Source organism: Panthera leo, chromosome C1, assembly GCF_018350215.1.
Source record: "Panthera leo isolate Ple1 chromosome C1, P.leo_Ple1_pat1.1, whole genome shotgun sequence".
In the NCBI taxonomy this organism is placed as follows: Eukaryota; Metazoa; Chordata; class Mammalia; order Carnivora; family Felidae; genus Panthera; species Panthera leo.
Window position 1 is genome coordinate 143,576,435 of NC_056686.1, and position 23,754 is coordinate 143,600,188.

The 23,754-nt window shown below is 36.0% G+C and overlaps 1 protein-coding gene across 2 annotated transcripts in view; it reads left to right on the forward strand.

The window, feature by feature from the left end:
* The window catches only part of GALNT13 (polypeptide N-acetylgalactosaminyltransferase 13), a 503,024-nt gene that overhangs the window by 313,882 nt on the left and 165,388 nt on the right, over positions 1-23,754 (forward strand). For both annotated transcript variants that reach the window (XM_042948793.1, XM_042948794.1), the window contains exon 8: positions 20,661-20,841. In XM_042948793.1, the coding sequence (XP_042804727.1) occupies positions 20,661-20,841 (181 nt within the window). The remainder of the gene's footprint in view (positions 1-20,660; positions 20,842-23,754) is intronic.

Below are 23,754 nucleotides of genomic sequence, written 5' to 3' on the forward strand. Positions count from 1 at the left end.
AGCAGGATGGAATTTTCTTTAAATGCCCCAATTTTCTTTTTCTTCCAAATCACAATGAAAACAGCAGTATATTTATCTGAAGGATATAACCAAGTGGAATGTCTTATGATGTGAAATCCATTTATTTCCAAATTGCACAAGCAATGAAGTGGAAAAGAAATGGAGCTGACATAATAAATAATGGAAAAATGAAAGGCAAAGGTTCTTACTGAACAGAAAAGTATGGTAAATGAGCCAAAGAAGTTTGTAGACTTTTGGGGGATTATAGTATCCAGGTTCTTGAAAGTATTTAAAGAAAGTAAAGAACTTCCTAGAAAGGTCCACACAATTCAAATATTGACAAGTAAAAATTTCAGTTATGATAATTTGTTAGAAATCACTTTAAACAAAAAATCTAATTATTTTTTAGAACTCTGCCTTTTTTTAAATTTATTTCATGCAAATTTGAGCAGAATGGATTGTCAGTGTGTAAAACTTGACTGTGTTCGTTTATTTGGCCATAGAAACTGGATTATCATGGAAATATTTCAGTTAAGTGAGCTTAATCTCACCAGATTCATGTGTTGTCCACAATTTTGGTGGACGTGATTTTGTGGAACCCTTTCCTTTAAATATAATAAAGCACTTTCTTCATGTTAATATAGAGATTTCTTAGCCTCTTTTTCCCCTAGCTTCATCGAGGTATAATTGACAAATAAAAATTGTATATATTTGAAGTTTCCAACACGATTTGACAATATATTTTGTCAAATGATTACCACTATCAAACTAATGAACACATCCATCACCTAAGAAAGTCACTTGTGTGTGTGTGTGTGTGTGTGTGTGTGTGTGTGTGTGTGTTGTGAGAGAGAGAGAGAGAGAGAGACAAGAACAAGTTAAGATCCACTCTCACCAAATTTCAAGTATGTAATATAACATTATTAAGTATAGTCACCATACTGTACGTTAGATCACAGAACTTATTCATCTCATAGGTGAAAATGTGTACCCTTATAACCTCTTTTCTAAAAAAAAAGCTAAGAGATCATAAATGAGATCATGTTCATATGTAGACTCATTAAAGACTATAAACCAATATTAATGATTATTTGGTCCATCAGACTTCCCTCTGGTTACCTATTTGGTGCAAGATAAACCTTAAACTTAAACCTAAAAATGTTTAGCTTCTGTGCTTATAATTAGCTCTTCTGGCATCTGGGCAACCACTCTACCCTAAACCATTGTTTAAACATATCTCTTTATTCAAGCACTTTATTCTTTATTTAATTAAAACCACAGAATAAAATATCTCCAGGTAAGATGTAGCTGAGACATTGTTTCTAAAGACTGTATTACATCTATTATATATGTTTAAGCATTTGGGTCAGTAGGAGCCATATGGTATTCAATTAAGCCGTCTATATAGGACTCAATTTTTCCAAAATAAATGTTCTAGAATTTTATTTTGAATGTTAATTACAACAAATACCTGATTTCATATGGTTCCTTAGAAAAAACAGGTGAATAACAGGAAATTATATATTAATTAAACTTTAGAAGAATGTTAGCAAACATTAACAGAACTTGTTTGGCTTTTAAAGATTGTAATAGTCTAAGGCTTGGTTATTTTGATGTGGTAGCTATACCTCTTCATTTAAACTATTCTGGCGCACAAAACCAGATATGAGTATAAACTTATATTGGATGGTCATTGACATGATTCTTCACCTTCCAAACATACTACATGGAGACATATTTTTAGAAATATAAGGCATTGTAGGAGACTTAGGGATGCCAGAACTTGTTATTAATCCCTGACTGTTTTTAATAGTCACTTAATTATCTCTTAAAGTGTTTTTTTGAAAAATAATTTTTTGTGTTGTCTGTACCATTCACAGTCTAAAGCCTTCTCGAACTAACATTTACTGCTTCTTTTTCATAACTTCTCACAGTCTTATCACGTGAGTGTTTCTTTGGAAAATGTAAACGTGTACTATATTTACCAACCTGGAAATACACTCATCTAATGTCTTTCCCATTCTGTCTACACTCTATTTGCTATTCTATCCATTTATCTATCTATCTATCTATCTATCTATCTATTTATCTATCTATGAAGTCTAGGTGAATGTGAATAATGAATAAGACTAATGAAAATACTCTTCAGAATAAATATTTTTGAAGACCCGGAATGTGCATCTTTAGTAGTAGTTATTATAAAGGAAGGATATAACGTGATAAAAAATGTATGTATTTCAGAAGTTTATAGCATAAATGTCTGTATTGCAAATGAGTGCTGAGTGATGCTCACCAGACATCCTGAAGGAATTGGGGCTCAGATAATTAAGAGAAGTGGGAAATTATGAAACTCTGGAACATGGATAGGAATTAAATGCATAGAAAGAGGAAGAAATTGAATTAAAATGATATAAAATAATACATTTTTGTTTCCATAAATGTATAAAGCAGAGATGAATTACATTTTTATAATTTTATTTGGAAATACACATTGGAAATATATTTTTTTAAAGATCACTCTAAGTTTTGTTCAATCTTCTTGGATTAAACTGTTTAATGGAAATAAAGGTACACCAAGAAGAAGCTATTGATTTCCAAACTGTGATAACAGCATCTTTGGCAATATTGTTCTTTAACAAATACAGGAATATTTCAAACATTCTAGGCAGAATTTCCCTGTATATATCAATAAGCCAGGTATACCTGGCTTTTTCAGTGAGTTTTTGTGCATTGAGAAACTTAACAATCAGTATTAGAGACAAATATGTGAAATGTTGGGAAACACACCCCAATTCTGTGACTGTTTTTTGACGCTTCTCTGCTAACATGTACAGATACCTTATGCACACCCACATGAACTATAAAAATCTTTATGATCCTTCTGATCCTAAATATGAAAGACCTCAGTTTAACTGTTTGAATTTATGGCAGTAAAAAGAGCTATATGAAGAATGTTAATTTGCTCAGAAGTATTGCACAGAAAAGTTTGACACGTTTCATTATGGCTAAGCTTACTAACACCTCCCATCAAGTGTACTTAATCATTAAAAAATGGTCCTGAGAAGTAAGGCAATTATCCTACTGATTTACATTTGAAGGGCATCTAAAATATTCTGATAATGAAATGTTTAACTTTCTTTTTGTATCTAAATGTGTGCTGCTGTGAATTAGATTTAAACTATTTATTTTACAAATTAAGGTTCTATTTTTTCTTCATGGAAAGGGCAAGTTAAAGTAAATAACTTCTGAACAGATTTCTAGTATTGACATTCAAAGAATCATTGACATATACTGTGTTTGATTAAAAGAAATAAACCTGACATTAAATTCAAATGAAGTGTGCGAACTTAGTTCAGAAAATATACTCATGGTAATTTAGATCTTATGCTAGAGGATGATGATAGACAATAAATCCGTAAAGAAAATTAATCCCTTAGTTTCAGGTAATGACAAGTGCACTGAAGAAAATAATACGAGAGGTGGAGACCTGCACTATGTTAGAGTAGTCAGGGAAGACTTCTAGGGAGGCATTTTAGCTAAGACCGAACTGACAGCAAGAATCCAGCTGCACAAGGATTTATTCTGAGGGAAAATATTCAAGGTAGAGCAGAATGCAAGATGGAGTAAATACAAAAGGTCTTAGACAACTATGAAATGATGAGCTGAATTCTCTCATTCCAAATAAGATCACAAATATCCTAAGGCTTTTGGAGAAGGAAAGTTTTCTTGTTCAAGGATTAAGAAATAATCAGTCTCTCAGAACAATATTTGATTGATTGATTGATTAAGCCAATAGTTAATATGTACCTGCTATGTACTAAGCACTGTACTAGCTACTAGAGATGTAGAAATGAACAAAAATGGTGTTTATTTTTTGATGAGACTTTACATTTACATAGCACTTTGTAGAATTCTTTTACACATATATGATCATAATACGTCTCAGCATGGGTTAAATATATGAGGAGTTTTCTCCCCCATAGATTTAGTTTTATCTTTAATGCCCTTTGTAATGTTTGTATTATACTTCAGGTTACCTCTCTGTAGCAGCCAGGTATCAACCTACCCTCATTTTACCCATCAATAAATATAGTTATAAACTTAGACCTGCATTACACAGTGTGGTTGTTCTATATAAGAGATGTGGTTCTTGATCTCTCTTAGAGAGTCCAGTATGGTCTAGGTATTGTCTGCCAGTTCAGATATAAAGTGCATCAAGTTCAAAAGAAAGACAGATTTCTGTGATGGAGGATAGTCAGGGAAGAATCTATAAATTAAAAATCCAAGGGTCTTGTCTTGTAGACAAGGAGAGAGGAGAGGAACAGGGGCTAGAAACTGGCAAGCTCTCAGATCTGTATTCCTGTGGCCCTGCTTTGTGCTTGGAGCCATACCTAAGTTTAGGCTAGAATATCTGGTCTCCCCACCTTTTATTTTCCCTCTTGAAAATTACATGAATAACATATAACTAAATCATGAAATACGTATTTTGCGGAACTACGATTCAAGTGACAATTAATGAAGTATCCATTAAAAACTCATGAAATTGAGCCTATTATTTTTATAAGCCCATATTTGCTCCCTTAAAAAATTTTAGGACAGAGTTCCAAAACTGTTGTTTTTATATAAGTGCATTCAGTTGAGAAACCTAGTGCACCTTGCTAGCCAAACTTAATGCATTCAGAATTGAATTCATGCACTTTTTATTAAAGAGCTAAATTTAAATCTCTATGGTAACTACTGCAATAAATGTGCAACATCTTAAGCTATGATTATACTGTCACACTTAGTGATGTCTATCTTAAGTACATGACTACCAATCGTTTTACTGTTGTTCTAGTCAACCAGAAATGTAGTTAAAAAAGGAAACCAATTATGAGATTTATTTAAATAAGGCTGACTGATTTCAGCAATAACAGATTTTAGATACTAGGAATGATTCTTTTGAAGGTGTGAAATAATGTTGAGGGAAGACTTTGATCCAACTGTTCAGAAATTGAGTATTAAGTACCAATAAAAGTGAGTTTTAAGTATCATTTGAAAGGTAGTCTGATACTTTATGTTGTATCTTTGTGTTTTTAAACTTTATTAAACTTTTTTATTATACTTTTATATTTTATTAAGCTTTTTAATTTTATTTTATTTGGTAGTTGTAGATTTTTAATATATTTTTTAAATGACCCTTAAAAATAAATCCAAATTAACAGTTTTACTACATCTGAAAAAATTCAAACTTGATGAATTGAAAAATTTTAAAATCCTTTACAATCAAAGTAGCCACTGGTTTACACTGAAAATAGGGTAAAATTGAAATAAAAATTTTGGTGTAGAGGGGCACTAGGATGGCTTAGTCTGTTAAGCATCCGACTTCAGCCCAGGTCATGATCTCATGGCTCGTGGGTTCCACCTGTGGGTTAGAGCCCACACTGGGCTCTCAGCTGTCAGCACAGAACCCGCTTCAGATACTCTGTCTCCCTCTTTCTCCCCCTCCCCCAGTTGTGCTCTCTCTCTCCCTCTCTCAAAAATAAACATTAAAAAAAATTGATGTAGAATTATTAGCACTTCTCATCATTATGTGTCTGAATGCTAAAATATGTTTCTGCACGAACTACTCCATTATCCAAAATTTGACTACATTTTTCTATTTATTTCATTACTTCATAGTCCAGCAATATGCAATTCCAATTTTGTATTTTTTTCTCTATTTAATTGGTCAACCATGTTCTTTATGTTTATATTTAAATTCTGTATTTTAATTGGCCAATCAACTTTATATTCTGTATTTTTAACTGGTCAAACAAAGCTATTGGGATTTGAACAATTATCAGACCTTTTAGAATTCTTGAGTTAATATAAGAATCCATAAATAAATTATTCAAGAGCAAAGTGAAATTCTATAATGATGTATTTGGATAGTGATTAAGACTGATGTAAGACTCACACTTCTTGATCATGCTCTAGATCATTTTCTGGCCCTTTAGAGAAGACCCCAGGAGCTACACGCTTTCTTTCCTCATTTTGAGAACAGAATAGAAACTCTTGACTCTTTAAGGTCATGAAAAGTTAAACATGTACCTGAAGAAGTTGGAAATGTGTTGCAAGTGTGGAGGCAAAGTATAGGGAAGGTGACAGATTTGAGAGTTAGCTTTACAGAATTTATAATTAAATGAGCGTGTGAGGATCAATGAGTTTGCCAAGAAAGAAAATAGGGAGAGCAGAAGAGCAAGACATGTCCTTAGGTAGCACCTACATTTAGAGGTGGGAGAATAAAAGAGAAAGTGAATGCTAAGTCAAAGCTGTCAGAGAAGAACAAATATATATCAAAAAAAAACTTAGAAAGTTATGGTGATTGTCAACAGTGTCAAATGTTGCAGAGAAGTAAGAAAGAATAATGAAAGCTCATAAAAAACTTTATGAGCAGTTGCAGATGATAGAATCAAGATACTAGAATATAAGATGTGAAGAAAATTGGATTGTGAAGATATGTAGAGAAAAGAACTTTTTAAGAAGTTTCCCAGCAAATCAGAAAGAAAACACATAGTAACTTAAAGGTAAATATGACCAAACTAATTCTTTTGTATTTACTATTCTTTTATTTTATAAGCTTATAGGAAAGAGTAGAAAAAGTAGGTGATATTGAAAAAGAAAGAAGGCACAAGTGATGAGATACATACCTGCAGGTGTTGAAAGATTGTTATAGAGATAATAAAGGTTGTCTGTGCAACACTTCCTAGTTTATAAGTTTTGTGCTCATTATTCCACCATGTCTGTACCAGAACACTGTGGATGAGTAGCCATTACTGTCTTATTCTTTTTTTTAATTTTTTTAAAAAATTTATTCATCTTTGAGAGACAGAGAGAGAGAGAGAGAGAGAGAGAGAGAGAGAGAGCGTAAGTGGGGGAGGAGCAGAGAGAGAGAGAGGGAGACATAGAATCTGAAGCAGGCTCCAGGCTCTGAGCTGTCAGCACAGAGCCCGATGCAGGACCTGAACTCACTGTCTGTGAGATCATGACCTGAGCTGAAGTGGGAAGTCAGCTGCTTAACCGACTGAGCCACCCAGGTGCCCCATTACTGTCTTATTCTTTAACTAATGATTTTAAATTTCAAAGAAACTAAGTCATGTAAATAGAAATTGGCAAGGCTGAACATCAAACCCATGTCTTCTGCTCCTAGTCTAGTCCTCCCCTATTCTGAGTTCAAGATCCCAAAGGCAGGGTTTAATTTTGGAAGGGAGAGTTGACTCATTTTCCTAAAGAAGAAACTAGGGCAATATGAGATGTTTCAAGGTGGAAATGCATAGAAAGTCAGGTCAGCTGTTCTTGAATTCAAAAAAAGTAGAAAGCCAGAAATTCTCTCCCGAGATGGTGGTCCTGATAACAGGTTTTGCTAAGAGGAGCAAGTTTCGGATTAAACACATCTTCAGCAAGCATGTGAACGAGCATTGATGTTCCCTATTAAACAATCTTTAAATGTCAAAACAGTAACATCTTCCAATTCTAATGAAACAGAGACTGGAAACTTACCTTCACTGTGCTTAAGCATCATATCTGGATAAATAAACTTTGCCCTGCACTCTCTTTTTTTTGTGACAAAGTGAGCAAAGTAACGTGCTAAACGTGACTATTTTCAGGCTTACTTCTTCACTCTCCTTTTAAAGTGTAATACAGCCTACAATGACTACTACCAATTTATTTTTAAAAGATCAAAAACTGTCAAAGTACAATATTATTTTCCTTCACGGTGGGTCTTGTGGGTATTTGTAATGAGTGCTGGAGGTGACATCAATATGGATATTTTTATATCTTTCACATTTATCTCACTAAGCATTTTATGACCAAAAAAAAAGAAAAAGAAAAAAAGAAAAAGATGCCTGTAAGGTGATTTTTGGAAGGGAATCATAGTTTTCCACTGATAGCATTAGAGCTTTATATGTGCTCCCTAGGGAAAGTATTTATCTGAGGCAAAACTTATAGCTTCCTATAAAAATGTCTCAGGTCCAGGACAAGAAACAAAATGTCTCTAGCTGACTAAAAACTAAGAAAAGAAAATCCTGTCCATGAAAGGATGACGGTTAGGATAAGTGCCTCTTAAAACAGTCCTTTTGTTGTAGGCAGGACAGACTACTCTTCAACTGTCAAATGCAAATTGATGACTGGACTTTAATGTGCCCAGTACTAACACTCACAACTAGACGGGGCTGCAAGCTACTTGAAGACAGAGAGCCGCGCTTGGTTATTCTTCCTCTACGCCCCAGAGCCCAGCATGGTGCTTATCACAAAGTTAATGTCTAGTATCTGTTTGTCAAAGACACCAGCCAAGGCCTAAGGGAAAATGCTTGAGAGGGGAGAGGTCATTTCCTCTTCTCAGGGCCATACATTTGAAAAGCATTGGACGACTCTACAAGTTACACAGGAAATTTCATTTAATCTAAAATCCTGGGGCCGCAACCAGGGAGGTGGACGGTTTATAGATGGAGATATCAAGTAACTGAAGGATAACTCTTTCTGAGGTACCAAGGTTCTTCCCTTACCCCATTCAAGTACTTTTTAAGTATCTCTGGCATCCATAAAAAGGGCAGGAGATGTTGTCACACGCTGCAGCTGGGTACCCAGGTGGTCTACTGATATTCAAAGAGGACTGTTTTGGCATGGATTCTAGGGCAGCTTCATGCAGCTGCCAGGAGCCGCTCTGTGGCTGGAAGCAGCAGATGTTACTAGTATCTGACCGGCAATCAGATCATCCAACATGGGAGGACACCAAGGTAAAATGCAAACTATCTGACCCAAATATCATTTAATAAATCACAGGCCCTTTTTCTCCAGTTCTCAAAAATTGCATCTAAATACAGTTTTTTTCCACATTCAAGATTTATTCATAGGATTAATTATACAATGAGGAAAGCACAAATTCCAATAATTGTACCTTTGTCTTCATTAATATTCCCCTTAAATGCATTGAAAATACTTCCAAAGCCTCTAGTGTTTATCACACTTTAAAACTGATAGTTGAAAGATAAAAGAGTATGACTGTCTCACATATTATTTCTCTTGCTCTTTTTTTATGAATTAATCTGCTTGTAGTAACCTATGCTAATATAAAAAGCAATACTTTTTTATAAATATGACAAGCTAGACACTAATTTTCTTAAGCAGAGCCACCTTATATTACGGAGGATTTGCAATATCTGGTAGGCTGTTTTATGTTCTTCATTTCTTGCCTGCTATACTCATACATGTCATTTAAGCAGAAGATACAAGATTTGCCATAACACCATCAGGATCTAGAGGAGAATTGGGAATTTCTTCAATGTCAGCAGTCCTGATAAGATGTGGAATAATGACAAGTTGCAATTCTCCTGACACCGAGAAATACAGTGGCCATCATATGCTATAATTCTGAAGGTCAGACAGCTCCAAGGCAGAGGAAGTCATTGGAAGGCAAAAGGTGATAGTAGAATGTACATTATAAAATGTTGGTGTGTATATGTTGGAGGTATCTCTACTATGCATCTTAATTGATGGGAATGGGTGTTTGTATATGAGGAGAGCGGGAGATGAGATTAAAAAGCTCCTGTTTGTAACCCCTACTATCTCACCCTACCTCTGATGCACACTGGTTCATATTCAAACTGTCTCAGCTCTATTCCAAAACAGTTCCCCCACTTCCAGCCACACCCAGTATAAGCACACCCTTCCATTCTTCTCTATTTTCTCCTTCCTTGTCTTCCTTTCACTCCCCTCCCTCTCCCTTCTGCCCCCAACTCTCAAGAGTCATTTGCTAAGTCTTAGGCAAAGTAAAAAGATGGTTGGGTTGTCACTTTGCCAAAGACTTAGCAAATGACTCTTGAGAGTTGAGGGTGCAAGGGAGCAGGAGGGGAGTGAAAGGAAGGCAGACTTATTTCAGTATTAATGTGTTAGGTCCTATAGAAAATGAGTAGGTGTAAAAGAGTCCATTTTGAATTTGAGGCTTTCATGAAATGTATTTCTAGGTTGGAAAGAGATCACAGATTCAGGATGTCCAATGATGAAAAGTACTTTGGAAGGGAAAGTACTTGATAACTAGATATTTTTGTAGCAAATTGATGGGAAATATGAAATAGTATAGGTTCAATTCAGGATTGTCTGTATTTAATACCGATATGAAAATAAAATCTCTGGGGCTCCTGGGTGGCTCAGTTGGTTAAGCATTTAACTCTTAATTTCAGCTGAGGTCATGATCAGATGGTTGATGAGATCAAGCCCTGCATCAGGCTCTGTGCTGACACAGTGAGGATCCTGCTTGAGATTCTCTCTCTCTCTCTCTCTCTCTCTCTCTCTCTCTCTCAATCTCAAAATAAATTAAAAAAATAAAAAATGAAAATAAAATAAAATCTTCACAGTACTCTAATATATAGTGATTTCCTGAAAAATTCTCTGAAAGAAGAAAAGTACTTTTGTGATTGCCCTTGTTTTATAACATTTATGACCTTTCTTAAATAGGACACTCCCAAAACATGCACATACACACAATGACTGCCTCATAATAATTATAGTGTTATCCCTTTCATACTTTCTCATGTTTAAAGAATAATATCTACACAGCATGTACTTCTAATACAGCTAAAGTCAAGTCAACTTGCCTAAGTAGGGAAATGTTGATTAAAATTTTGGGGAGATGTGTCATTCCTATCTAAAAATGATGTCTAAAAGTGGTCATAGACCCTATACAAAGGGATCAATCTGAATCCTAGAAATCTGGAAGAAAATTTAGCCATTATCAACCCTCAGTTCCTCTTCTTTTACATGTGAGTTTTCTGAGGCCTCTCAAGATTAAGTGACTTATTCCAATTTCTATAATCAGTTTTTATCTCAAGTCAAGAATATAGCTTTCCAATTTCGAATCTGATGCTTTCTTTTCTTTTCCATAAAAATGATTATTTTTGCTTTAAGCATTAAATTATCAAGTAGTGGGTAGATTCCTTGGGCATGTTGACTCTGTGATCTCTTGCAACTCAGGTGCACACTTAAAGGCCGTACAGCAGCTTGCATACAAGAGTCTTTATCTTGAGATGTTACAATACCAGCTCTAGAGTGCCCTTCCAGATCACATAAATCTCCCCAATTATACTGTGGAGTGAAAACTAGGTCAAGAGTCAAACCAACCAATTAAAGCAGATATTCCCCCCAGTCAAAACAACTATGTGGAATAACTGGAAAATTTCATGTCAAGAGTAAATAGAAATGCCTACTGAACACCTTGTACCAGCCCCTTTTGATTAATGACTTCTGTGCCTCTTGTGTTTGTGCTAACCTATCAAGGACCATAGTGCCTTCAGGATCTCACTGAAGTCTCTTTTAGACTTTGTTTCTGTTGTAAGATTAAAGGATTTGTCATCAGTCTACTTGAATATGTATAAACAAAGTGGAGAGTTGAAGTGCTGAGAGGGATTATTCACAACAAACAATACACGTAGAATGAAATAGTTTGAAAATTGAGTAATCATTGTTTTGTTTCAGTTTTCCCTTTGCCAGAACTGAGAAAAGGAATCACGTTTGGTTTCTAATTGCATCTCATGGTAGACACATTTTGTGTATGCTGTGTAATTTTCTAGATTTCCCTATATCACTATTAATAGATTAATCAGTCAAGTCATTATATATCAGCACCAAGATCAGCAAAACATCTTAAACCTTGTAAGCCCCGATTTAATGGTAAATTTAAGTTCTGGGTTTTTTTGTGTGTGTGTTTTGTTGTTGTTGTTGTTGTTTGTTTGTTTGTTTGTCTTTTACTATATGTGACTTATGCTGATTTCATGAAGTAAAACATGTGATGATGCAATTCAATTTCATAAAGTGAAACATGTATTACTCCCCTCAGAGATAATAATATGGATGGGGAGATAAGATTACTATATGTAAATAGTGTATATATACATAAACATACATACACATAAATATACATGCACAGACACACACACAAGAACATTTTATAAGATCACAATCCGTATAGAATTGAGAGCTGCATGGGGTGACGTGATGAGGAGGAACGGCTGTGAGTCAGTGGAACCTGAGACCCATGAAATCTGGTAGTTGAGAACTGTTTCCCAAAACAAAATGTATGGTTGGGCCTAATAGGGAAAATATAGACAAGGGAAAACACATACATTAATTATTAATCTTAATTCCCCAAATTATATCAAGTTATTACAGGGGTGCCCGGGTGGCTCAGTTGGTTGACCGTCCAACTTGGGCTCAGGTCATGATCTCACGGTTCGTGAGTTCGAGCCCCGCCTCAGGCTCTGTGCTGACAGCTCAGAGCCTGGAGCCTGCTTGGGATTCTGTGTCTCCCTCTCTTTCTGCCCCTCCCCCGCTCATGCTCTGCCTCTCTCTCTCTCTCTCTCTCTCTAAAATAAGTAAACATTAAAAAAAGTTTTTTTTAAGCTAATACATTCCTCTGTTTTCATTATCATCACTCTGGTCCAAGTCATTAGCATCTCTTCCCTAGATTACTGAGATAACCTCTTAAGAAATCTCTCTATTTGCTCCATTTCAATCCATTTTTCACATAAAGGCTAAATATCTTTGCAAGCACCGAACTGCCTCAGTCCTCACAACAAACCTCTCTGCAGTTGGTTCTGCTAGTCTTGTGTTCTTACCTGAGACCTGAAGCACAGAAGGATGAAGTCACCAAGTTCACCCTGCTAGTAAGTGTCAGGGCTAGGGTATGACCTCAGGAGCTAGAGCCTGTAGCATCATAACTATTGTGCTCTGTGGCCTCTGTGGTATATTGTGGTTGCTACTAAGGCCATATTAAACAGTGACTTTGTGCCAGAGATAGTATGTGTGAGGGTTGGGGGCAGGGGTATAAAGATTAGTATAAAAACAAGCAGCTGCATGAATTTGGCACAACAGGTGTAAAATTAGAAGGAGAAGCACTAGAACTGAGATTGCAAAGTTGGAGCTTATGAAGTTTACGAACCTTAATTAAAATGTCACTGATGTAGGTGCCAAAAAACATAAAAAGAATAATGTATGTTAGTTAATTGTCTTCTAGCTGGGGGAAGAAACTCAAGTAGATAATCAAGTGAGCAATGGGCATTTTACATTTTGATTAATAACCTTTTCCATCATCAAAAGACACTCATAAAAATATCTGGGAAAGAAAACAAGTAACTAGCTGCCTTCAATTCTCTGTGGATAAAAGGACAGTTTGTATTTCATACATGGTCAAATTTATTTGAGAGAGATACAGTATACAAGTATTAATCTGTTGGAAGCCTGGAAAATAACAATCAGATATGCTCAGTGATACAAAGTAATTTGGACATCACAGGCTTGTGTGGATGAGACATCATGTTTTATTCAGTTTATGCTGTTTGTTCAGACACTGTAAAATAATTTCAGAGAACAAAATGTAGTGTTCTAATTGGAAACTAATTGGCTATTCTTTTAAACTCTGTGCTGTACCTAAATCCTTAGGCGTTAATATTACAATTCAAATGAAAGGCAAAAATGAAGGCAAAACTTACCAAGGTTTAAAAGAAAATATTTTTTAAGAAGCAACAATAAGCACATTATCTACAGATATTGGTTTCCCTGAACAACAACGGAAGTTAAATAATATACAAATAACATTTAACTTCTTCCCAGGTGAAGTGTCAGGCACAGTGCTTGATATACACTATCTTATTTGAGTCTTAGGGAGTAGTTATTATTATGCCTATATTCCAGTGGGAAAATTAAGGCCTTAAAGACTTAAATAAGTTTTACAAATATGCACAGATAGTAAGTGACAGAACCACTAGGAAAACTATTTGCTTATTTCCAAGCCCAAGTTCTTAATGAGTATGTCATACTTTTCCTTCCTTCTTTTCTTTGCTTCATTTCTTCCCCTTTTCTGAAATATTTATTGAAGAATCACCAAGGAAAATTATTATGGTATCATTGGGTCTCCACTCAACGTGAGTTCTTCCTACTTTAATATTTAATCATGTAGTTTTCTGGGCAACTGTTTATGTCTTAATTCTTTCACATTACTGAAGTGTCTACTAAGTACAGAGTACTTAGGTCAATATTTGGTCAATACTTTTTTAGTGTTTGTTTATTTTAAGAGAGAGAGTGAACACGTGTGCACAAGTGGGGGAGGGGCAGAGAGAGAGGGAGAGAGAAAGAGAGAAAGCATGAGTATCTCAAGCAGCCTCCACGCTGTCAGCACAGAGCCCAACGAGGAGCTCAGTCTCACAAACCGTGAGATCATGACCTGAGCCCAAATCAAGAGTCAGATGCTTAACCCACTGAGTCACCTCAGCGCCCCCTATTTGCTCAGTATTTGATCAATTAAGTGTTTTGCTTTTATATTACCTAACTGGGTGTTATTATGACCAGATATCAGCCTAACTAATACATAACGTTATGCATTCTTACCTTGATCTTTTCATTTTCATGCAAATTTTGAGGAGAGGCTTTACCTGAGAAATGCAATATAAGTGTTAATCCACACATTCTGTAAACACTAGTGGCAATGCAAGACGTTCTCACTTTATTCCAGGAGTCAGTAGACTATGACTCACAAGCCAAGCCCGGGCCAGTAGTCACTGAGTTATGGAACAGTTACTTCTACCTCCATTACCTCTGCTAAATATACCTAAGAACTGCCTCCATCTGGGAGAGTCACAGTCAGGGGCAAGTTTGCTTTGTGTCTCAAAGTCAACAGCCATTACTGCATTATGCCTGTACATGTGCACACAAAGTCTCATTGCAAGTTAGCATGATAATAAAAAATCAACACTTTCATGTATCGTTACCTTTGCCTATGAGGCGGGAAAGGAGAGAGACTAACGGAACTCAATTTTTGAACATTTTCCAACTAGGTATCCTTCTTTTTGTGCACATATTCAGGGCATAGAACCAATAAGCCTACAAACCAGGGTAGGGCCAAGAAGTGACAGAGTGGAAATAAAGCATCCTCACTTACCCAGCTACAGTGCTAATCCGTATTTGCTAACAGGTAAACTGTGGACTCAGAAGACAATTGTCAGTCCCTGATTTGTAGGCAACAAGGCTTATTGAACAGCCTAAATTTAGAGAAGCACAAACTTAAAATGATTTTTTTCCCTCCAATCATTGCAAAATGCTCTGAGGAGTATCCCTTTCTAATGCTGATGTCATTTAGGACAGACTCAAGAGCTTTCTAGCCGCTTCCACTTATTAAAGGTACTAGTAATGCTCCGTTTCCGGCTTTGATTTCACAAGCAGGGCATACCTCAGATTCTCTTCTCTTCCTAGGCCCGTGCTGACATGAGCACTTGGAAGGGGGAAGGCAGGGTATTCCGGGTTGCCACTCCCCCAGGGTATGTCAAATAGGAGGGCTAGAGAAATGTGAGGTCTCATCTGATTTCATGTTTTACGATGGCCGCTTGCTCAGTGTGGTCCCACTTGGTACTAGCGGCCGCCATCCATGAGTCTTGTACACACAGCTTCACTGTTTTCTCACAAGTGCTCTCAGCTTCACCTTCTATCCCTTCTGTTTTCCAAGGGCCTTTTGAGAGGGAAATCTTAGTTTCTTTCCCACCCTACGTGGTCTCCAACTGCCCTTCTCAATATTACGTCTCCTCGCTGATCTGCCATATTGCTAGTTTCACAGCTCATTTTCCCTCTTCTATATTCCATGATCTATAGCATTTGGGAACCACTAAAGTCTTGTTCAGTTGTCTCCAAAGACTACCCTTCCCAGGATCACTGTATGACTGCACCTACCAACTCTGCTACAATAAGCTGTTCAATATGTCCCAGACCACCTCAGGTTTCTCTAGGACGTAAGTGTTTCCTATTTTATTAGCATCATGCTTTTCCTGACACTCGAGGCTTTCCTGCAAACTCACTCACCACATTGGGCTGTGTTCTTCTGGTAACACCAGGGTAGTCAGCTGATTGTACTGCCCAGCAAGTATCTAGCAGGGAGTGAAATGCCGGTCTCTTCTTCATTCATAGAGCTCCCCTATAGAAGTTGGTTGAAGGAGGAAAGAGGCTCTTCATTCATGCCTAATCTGTAGAACAGGAGGGGGCACAATGAAGAGAATATCTGAAATTCCCTCCGGGTGAAACACAGCATATGCTATTTCTTCTGAACTTGGGGCACATTGTGGAATGGCCTGGTCATGGTACAAATACCTGAGTACTTCACTAAATCATGCTTTTCAGAGAGAGATAATGTGAATTCAGCCAAAGGGTTACTTTAATAATGTTAAAAAGGAAGATTGTATCATTTAGCCACCTTGTTTTTCATAAGCCATCAACCATTTCTAATGTTAATTGTTTGTGTTGTAACCCCCAGAGAACGTCCTCAATTCCCAATGCATGTTAAATAACCATTGCATTTGATTTTACTTGACCACTCTGCTTAGATTGATACTCAGAGTATTTCCTTAAAAAATGCTATTTAAAACCCCTTCAAACTATGTCTACTTCATCTCATCATCTGCCAGGAATGCTTTTTTTTTAAATATTAATCTTGGAAATTAATTTTGAGTTATCCATTTTTTCGTTCAACCAACATGCGATGATACCTCCTGTGTAACAAGCACTGGGCTTGGCTCAGGGGTGCAACATAGACCAGACAGCTCCACTGCCCTTTTAGAGTCTACAGGCTAGTTGGGGGGGGGGGGGGGGGGGGCGGAGGCGGGGATGCACAGCAAAACAAATACAAATATTACAGATTGTGATAAGCCAAGAAGGAAATATACAAGGTGCTATTGCAGAAGATAACTGGGCTAGGACCCTTTAAATATGGAAATTAAGGAAGAGCTGTCTGATGCAGTGATGTTTTAGCTAAGATGAGAAGTATGGGAAAGAGGCAGTCAGGTGAAGGGCAGACAGAATTGTATTCCAGGTTTAGGGAAAGCCCTTGGTGAGGCTTCGGTGTGTACAAGGGTATGAGATTTGCTATTCTAGGAAATGGCAGAGGGCCAAGATCACCAGTGCTTATTGATAGAGGGAGAGACTCATGTAGGGTCTGAGAGGCCCTGCCTAAAGGATTTTGTTTATATTCACAGTTCAGTAAGAAACCATTGAAGTATTTAAACACAGAAGTAAAATTAAATAATTAAATTTTTAAAAGACTCCTCTGATTTCTCAGTACAAAACAAATTATAGGAAACACCAGTGAGAGCACCAAGACAGTTAAGAGTCCATTGCAATTGACCCACAAGAAATGTTGGTGATTAGGACAAGGATGGTGACAGAGAGACAGGGAGAGATGGATATACTGAGAATTATTTTTATAGATCGTAAAGCCAGGATTTGTTAACAGATTAAATATAAGTGATGAAAGGGGCGCCTGGGTGACTCAGTTGGTTAAGCGTCTGGCTTCAGCTCAGGTCATGATCTCGCTGTCCGTGAGTTTGAGCCCCATGTCAGGCTCTGGGCTGACACCTCAGAGCCTGAAGCCTGCTTGGGATTCCGTGTCTCCCTCTCTCTCTGCCCCTCCCCTGCTCACACTCTGTTTTTCTCTGTCTCTCAAAAAATAAAATAAAATGTTAATAAAAAATAAATAATATAAGTGATAGAAAAAAGAGAAATCAATAATGACTTCTAGGGTTTGCAAGGGAGAGAGGCTTCTGTTTTCTCTTTTATTTAGTTTTTCTTTTCTTTTCTTTCCTTTTTTTTTTTTTTTTTTTTTTTGGATTGACCACATGAGTAAGTGGTGGCACTATTTATTGATGATTAAAAAGACAGAGAGTGGATCAGTGAGTTGAGCACCGATTTCAGCTCAGGTCATGATCTAGGAGTTCATGAGTTGGAGCCCCACGTCGGGCTCTGTGCTGACAGCTCAGAGCCTGGAGCCTGCTTTGGATTCTGAGTCTCCCTCTCTCTGCCCCTCCCCCACTATGTGTTTGTCTCTCTATCAAAAATAAATAAACATTTTAAAAAATTATTTAAGAAAAGAAAGAAAGGAAGACCTGGCTGACAAAGCCAGGATGAATCTGCAGTTCCACTTCAGACGTATTTATTTAGGTGTATCTGAGACACGCAAGAGGAGATACCCAATAAATGTTTGGATACTCAGCCCTGGATCCCAGAGGAGAGGTCTGAGCTGAGATGTCACTGTTGACTTTGTGAGTATTCAGATCCTATGTAAGGTCATCAGAGTAAATAAGACCACCTGGAGAATGAGTAAAGGAAGGTGGAGGCTAACATTTAAATATTTACAGTGAAAATATGTAAACATTGAAGTACTGGGAGGGAAAGCAAGACAATCTAAGAGAGGAGTCAGCTAGATAGATATTCATCAAGGGAAAAGTTTGTGTTTTCCACCATGGCAGTTTTGAGGCAGCTGCAAAAACAAACAGCATTTCACTATGCACAGGGAGATGGATGAAAATTGAGGAAGGGAAACAACGCATATCAATAAACATTTGAAGCTAATTTACAGTGAGAGGAAACAGAGAAATGAGGTACTTTGGACCAAGGGAAGAACTTTTTGTTGGGTTTGTAATCTTTTTAGTTGTTTATCTCTTTAAGAATCTATTTGAAAGATAAGAGATTTTAGGTTGGGGTGCCTGAGTGGCTCAGTCAGTTAAGCATCTGACAGGCTCAGGTCATGATCTCGTTGTTCGTGAGTTCGAGCCCCACATGGGGCTCTGTGCTGAACTCAGAGCCTGGAGCCTGCTTCAGATTCCACTCTCTGATCATGCTCTGTCACTCTTTCTAAAAAATAAATAAACATAAAAGAAAAAAGATAAGAGATTTTAACTGATATTATATGAAGGTAGTCATAGTGTAGTAAGGAGCAAAATTATCAACATCTCAGGTAAAAATCAAAGGGAGAACCAGACCAGTGAAGTTCTTAAGACAGAGTTAGGCATAAAGTTGACTGACACACAAGTATTGATTTGTCTTTGATAGAAGGATCAACTTCCTCAATTTTAATGGAATAGAACAGTGTAAGGATTTCATAATTCCAAGAAGGTTTATACATTTAATGCTACAAAGATGAGAGAGTTACCAATCAATTAAATACTTTGATTATTTAAGAAAGCTCTATCCTGTGTCTTGAGGGTAAGAGCGAGTTCCATTCTTCTTTTGTATTTCAGTTATATTTTATTCTTACATTTTAGGTTAGGCTGAAACTTCTTTCCTGTTAGCATTATGGTGTTTTGACAGTTAGAAAATGAGAAAGAATAGATTGCACATGTAATGCAATGTACAACACATGTACAAGCCAGTTGATGAATATAACTTGTCATTTAGCATCTTCCATCTTCTGGTAAATTGAATGTCTCTACTGCTACCCGAGCTCAATGACAGCCTCTTCTAAGATGAATATTGCTTGAGAGATCAACTGGAGAAAACTTTATCTTTCAAAAATAAGCAGTTCTCCTTAAAAGAACAATGTTAATTACCATATAAAACCCAGTCCTTTCAGGGAAGCCTGGATGGCTCAGTCAGTTAAGCATCCAACTCTTGATTTCGGCTCAGGTTATGATCTCACAGTTCATGAGTTCAAGCCCCACACGGGACTCTGCACTGGCAATGCAGAGTCTACTTGGGATTCTCTCTCTCCCTCTCTCTCTGCCCCTCCTCCACTCATTCCCTCTCCCTTTCTCTCTCAAAAATAAATAAACATTAAAAAAAAGAACAATGCTTCCAATATATAATGATAACTATGACTTGTTTATTGGGATAAACAACCTGTAGCACATATGCAATATATTACATGTATGTAATAAACATACACATACGAGTGTGTGTTCTATGTTTGTATATATATATATATATATGTTTGTGCGTGTATATATATATATGTGTGTGTGTGTGTGTGTGTATTAGTATATTTTATAGATAGCATGCATATACACATATGCTATTAGTATAACCTGTAGCTAAATAATGTAATTTTATAGAAATAAATGTGTTAGGGATACTTAATAATTAGCCTCAACTGCACAGTAAATCTAGGACACCAAGAAATATAGGCAAATGTTTTCTAAGAATTTACAGTTTTAAACAAGAGATAGTGAAGTAAACAATTGTTTACAAGACAGTGTAATCAGTTCTTCATGAAAGGATGTTTAAAGTACCAAAGTCACAACTACAAAACCTCCCTACAGAACCTTCTAGAAGAAGTGATCTTGGAGATAGATTTTGAAGGATGCATAGATGGTGAGTGGATATAAAGGAGTCCTAGCACATTTTAATAAGAATAATATATCCAAAGGTGTAAGATACTGGCAATATATGATAGCTGAAATTGACAGTCATTTAAAATTACTGGAGTAAAATGAGTGGAGTATAATTGATTTTGCTTCAAACAAATTTAGAGATTTACCATGACATCTAACATGTATAATAAATTCATTAATTCATAGCAGAGTTTAGATACTAAATACTATTAAGGAGCGATTAGCTTAACTACTAGAAACTGAAAATTTGGTAGTTTAACAAAGGCAATGAAAAAATAAGTGAAACTTACAAGTCCAACACTACAATATTTACAAATATCAAGCTCTTCTAAATTAGAATCCTTTGCCAAGCTAAGTATACCAGTTCTAAATTTTGTGTCCATCTGAGGTTTGCTTGAGCCATATAAGATCTAAAGATCTGGTCTTAGTTAGCCTCAGTTCCTTGTCAGACATTATTACTGCATTATTTACAATGATTGAGATATGATTGCTTTTTTTCCACAGATTTGGCAATGTGGAGGCTCTTTGGAGATTGTGACTTGCTCCCATGTTGGTCATGTTTTTCGGAAGGCAACTCCCTACACTTTCCCTGGTGGCACTGGTCATGTCATCAACAAAAACAACAGGAGACTAGCAGAAGTTTGGATGGATGAATTTAAAGATTTCTTCTATATCATATCCCCAGGTAAACAATTCTAATATCTTTCTTCATCTGCAGGGAAAGATAAAATATTAAACATGCTAAATATGTGTTTCATTATTGCTACTATTCCACCGGTTTAACTAAAATGTATTTTATCACCATAATATTACAGAAAATCGTATTTGAGAAGGTAGTACTATGAAGTCATTTTTCATCTCAAATGAGAAGGACTATACTTATCTCAAATGGCTAAATATTCCTTTTTCTTTCTTTCTTTCTTGGCACAAGTATTATGCCAGAAAAGTGGAGTAAGCAGAGAGATCTAAATTTAATTAATATGTATCAGCTCAATTTAAGAAAAAAAAATTTTTTTAAAGAAGTAAGCCTTTATTTCCTTATTTCCCAAATAAAGTTGGATAAGCTGGCAAGAAATTTTGTTAACATTTAAACAGAGATGTTCCCTACTGCCTAAATGATTTCCTAAAGATATAGGATGGTAAGTTACACAGATATAAAACTTTATCATTTTAAAGAATATTAAATGATGTAGTAAACTACTCATTAATAGATATGTAGAAAAGCATAATATAGGATACTAAGATATTATCCTACTTTAGTTACAAAAAGTAGATATGGAGATAGAGGTAAATGTAAGCTATCACTGGATAATAGGATTGTGAATAATTTATTCTTTTCCTTATATCTTTTTAATTTTTTAAAATAAAACATAGCATTTACTGTTAAATTTATTTGAAATGAGTTTAAAAGGAAAATATATTTTAATAAAGAATTTAAAAATTGTTTTAAAGAACGTTACTAGCCATTAAAAAAGAAGAAAAATATAAAGTGTGAAAAAAAAATCCCATACCTGAGTGGAGTGATTATGAATGATTTTATTTTTATAATGTTCTAGAATTTTCCTAATAGCTGTATTACTTATTTAAAAAAACAACCTCTGAGACATTGCGTTGTTTTCTAAGGAAGTAACATGAGACATTATGAGAAGATACAAACAAGGAGAAGACATAAGGGCCTTCAATATCTCAAAGTTTAGACAAAGAGACAGAAACATAAATTAATATAATGGGAATTCAACTGTATTGACAAAATAATTTTTTAAAATTCTATTTTGATCGTTTATGCATAGGCCTTGTGGTCATCAATGTCATCAACTTGTAACCCACAAGAATACCAAAAATTCATGCTTACATCTTCTCTCCTACATTATAGTCTACTGAACGGTTTGGAAACACCAGTTTAGGTTCCGACAGGCTCTGATTTCTGAAAGTATATATGCGGCTGTGAAAATTCTTCTTCTACAGATAAAGGGACAATGAGCAGTATGAACTTCCTTATTAAGATCCAGTATTCCTGTAGAAAAGAAAAATGAGAGCAATGCATGTGTAAATGTGTGATTAGGTGAAGGATTTTTCTTGCACATTTTCAAGCCTCTTCCATGTCGAGAAGCTATTGTCAGGAACACTATTTCACGCATAGATGTATTTCTCTTAACAGTAGAAAGCCAGTCCAGATATTCAGAGTCGCATTTGGCAAGAACGTGTAAAATTCGTAGCAAGGCAGTGACATTTATATAACCTTTTCATTTTCTTTTGATAATGCCTTCTGAACTCAAATCATTACTTGTAGAAATATATAAGCTCAAATACGAAGAAAGGAGTAGTGGAAGAAAGAAATGTGCCATGTGTGATTATATACAACTTCTATTCAGGAATAGAAGTATTTGAGAATAATTGCAACCATGTGTATTGTAGTCACCCATGATGAATATTATTTGTAAAAAGCAATGTGTTAGATTTTGTATAATTTCCCATTGAGTGAAAAAGGCAGATAAATAGTAGAACCATTTCTCAAACTGTAATGAAATGAAAGCCTTAGAGTTTAATGGGTAAAAAGGAACACTTGCTTTCTGGAACTATTGACTTTATGTTACTCAACAGGGACTGTTTGTATATTCTGGAAATCGTCGTTATCATTTGGAAGCTTATTGTTCTTATGAAATGGGCTTATTTAAATCCAAAAAGGTATTTTGGGAAGCAGGAAAAGGACATTTGGGGAATACGCTGAAAATATCTAGGAACTTCTTAAGGGCGTTTGCGTTTTTGTATGTCTCTGAGACTGTCAGCGTGGCCAAGCATGGAACCTGCCTGCTGTAGTATGGGCAAGAAGGAAAAACCAAAAACACAAAACAATAAATTGCTTCTCAGTGAAAAAGGAAAGGAAGTAAGCTGGAAACTAGAGTTGGATGTCAAAAACAGTTCTAGCCCTAGACAGCTTTCAGATCATCCAAAAATAGATAAAATGTGTTTTATTGGGGGAATCAAGACTCTGTCACTTGTATGGTGGTGAGCCTTTTTTGAGTGAATGACTATTTTAGTCATTACTGATCGTCTCTGATACTCTTAAAATCAACATCATGGATTTCTTTGCTATCATCCAGAATTGTTGGGATTCTGTTTTTCATCTCCTTGGGTAAAAGGAAAGTTTGTGAAGAGAGAAGGTGGTGTATGGGGATAGCAGAGAGACCCATGTGTGCACACCTACACTTAGACTTACATCCTTTACTCTGATATACATACACGCACACAAACACACACATGTATTTATGAAAAACTCTAAAAAGCTTATATTGAATTCTGTTTAATTCTCAAAACTTCCTTAATAAGCGGGCTAAGGAAAATGTTATAATGCTTTCTAGAAGGACCTTTATGTATCTATTAATTTGCCCAAGATGTTTTGTGAAGAGACTCCCATTTTTTACACCCAAGGCTTCTATTAAAAAAAAATCTTGTTCTCCTCTTACACAGCTGTTCAAAGGGTGATCTTTAAGTGCTGAGCCTTTATGAATTGAATTCTGACAACTTTGTTTCCTTCCAATATACTCTATAAAATACTGCCTGTTTTATTGGTTGGTTTCGTGCTTCAGCTCTGTCTTGA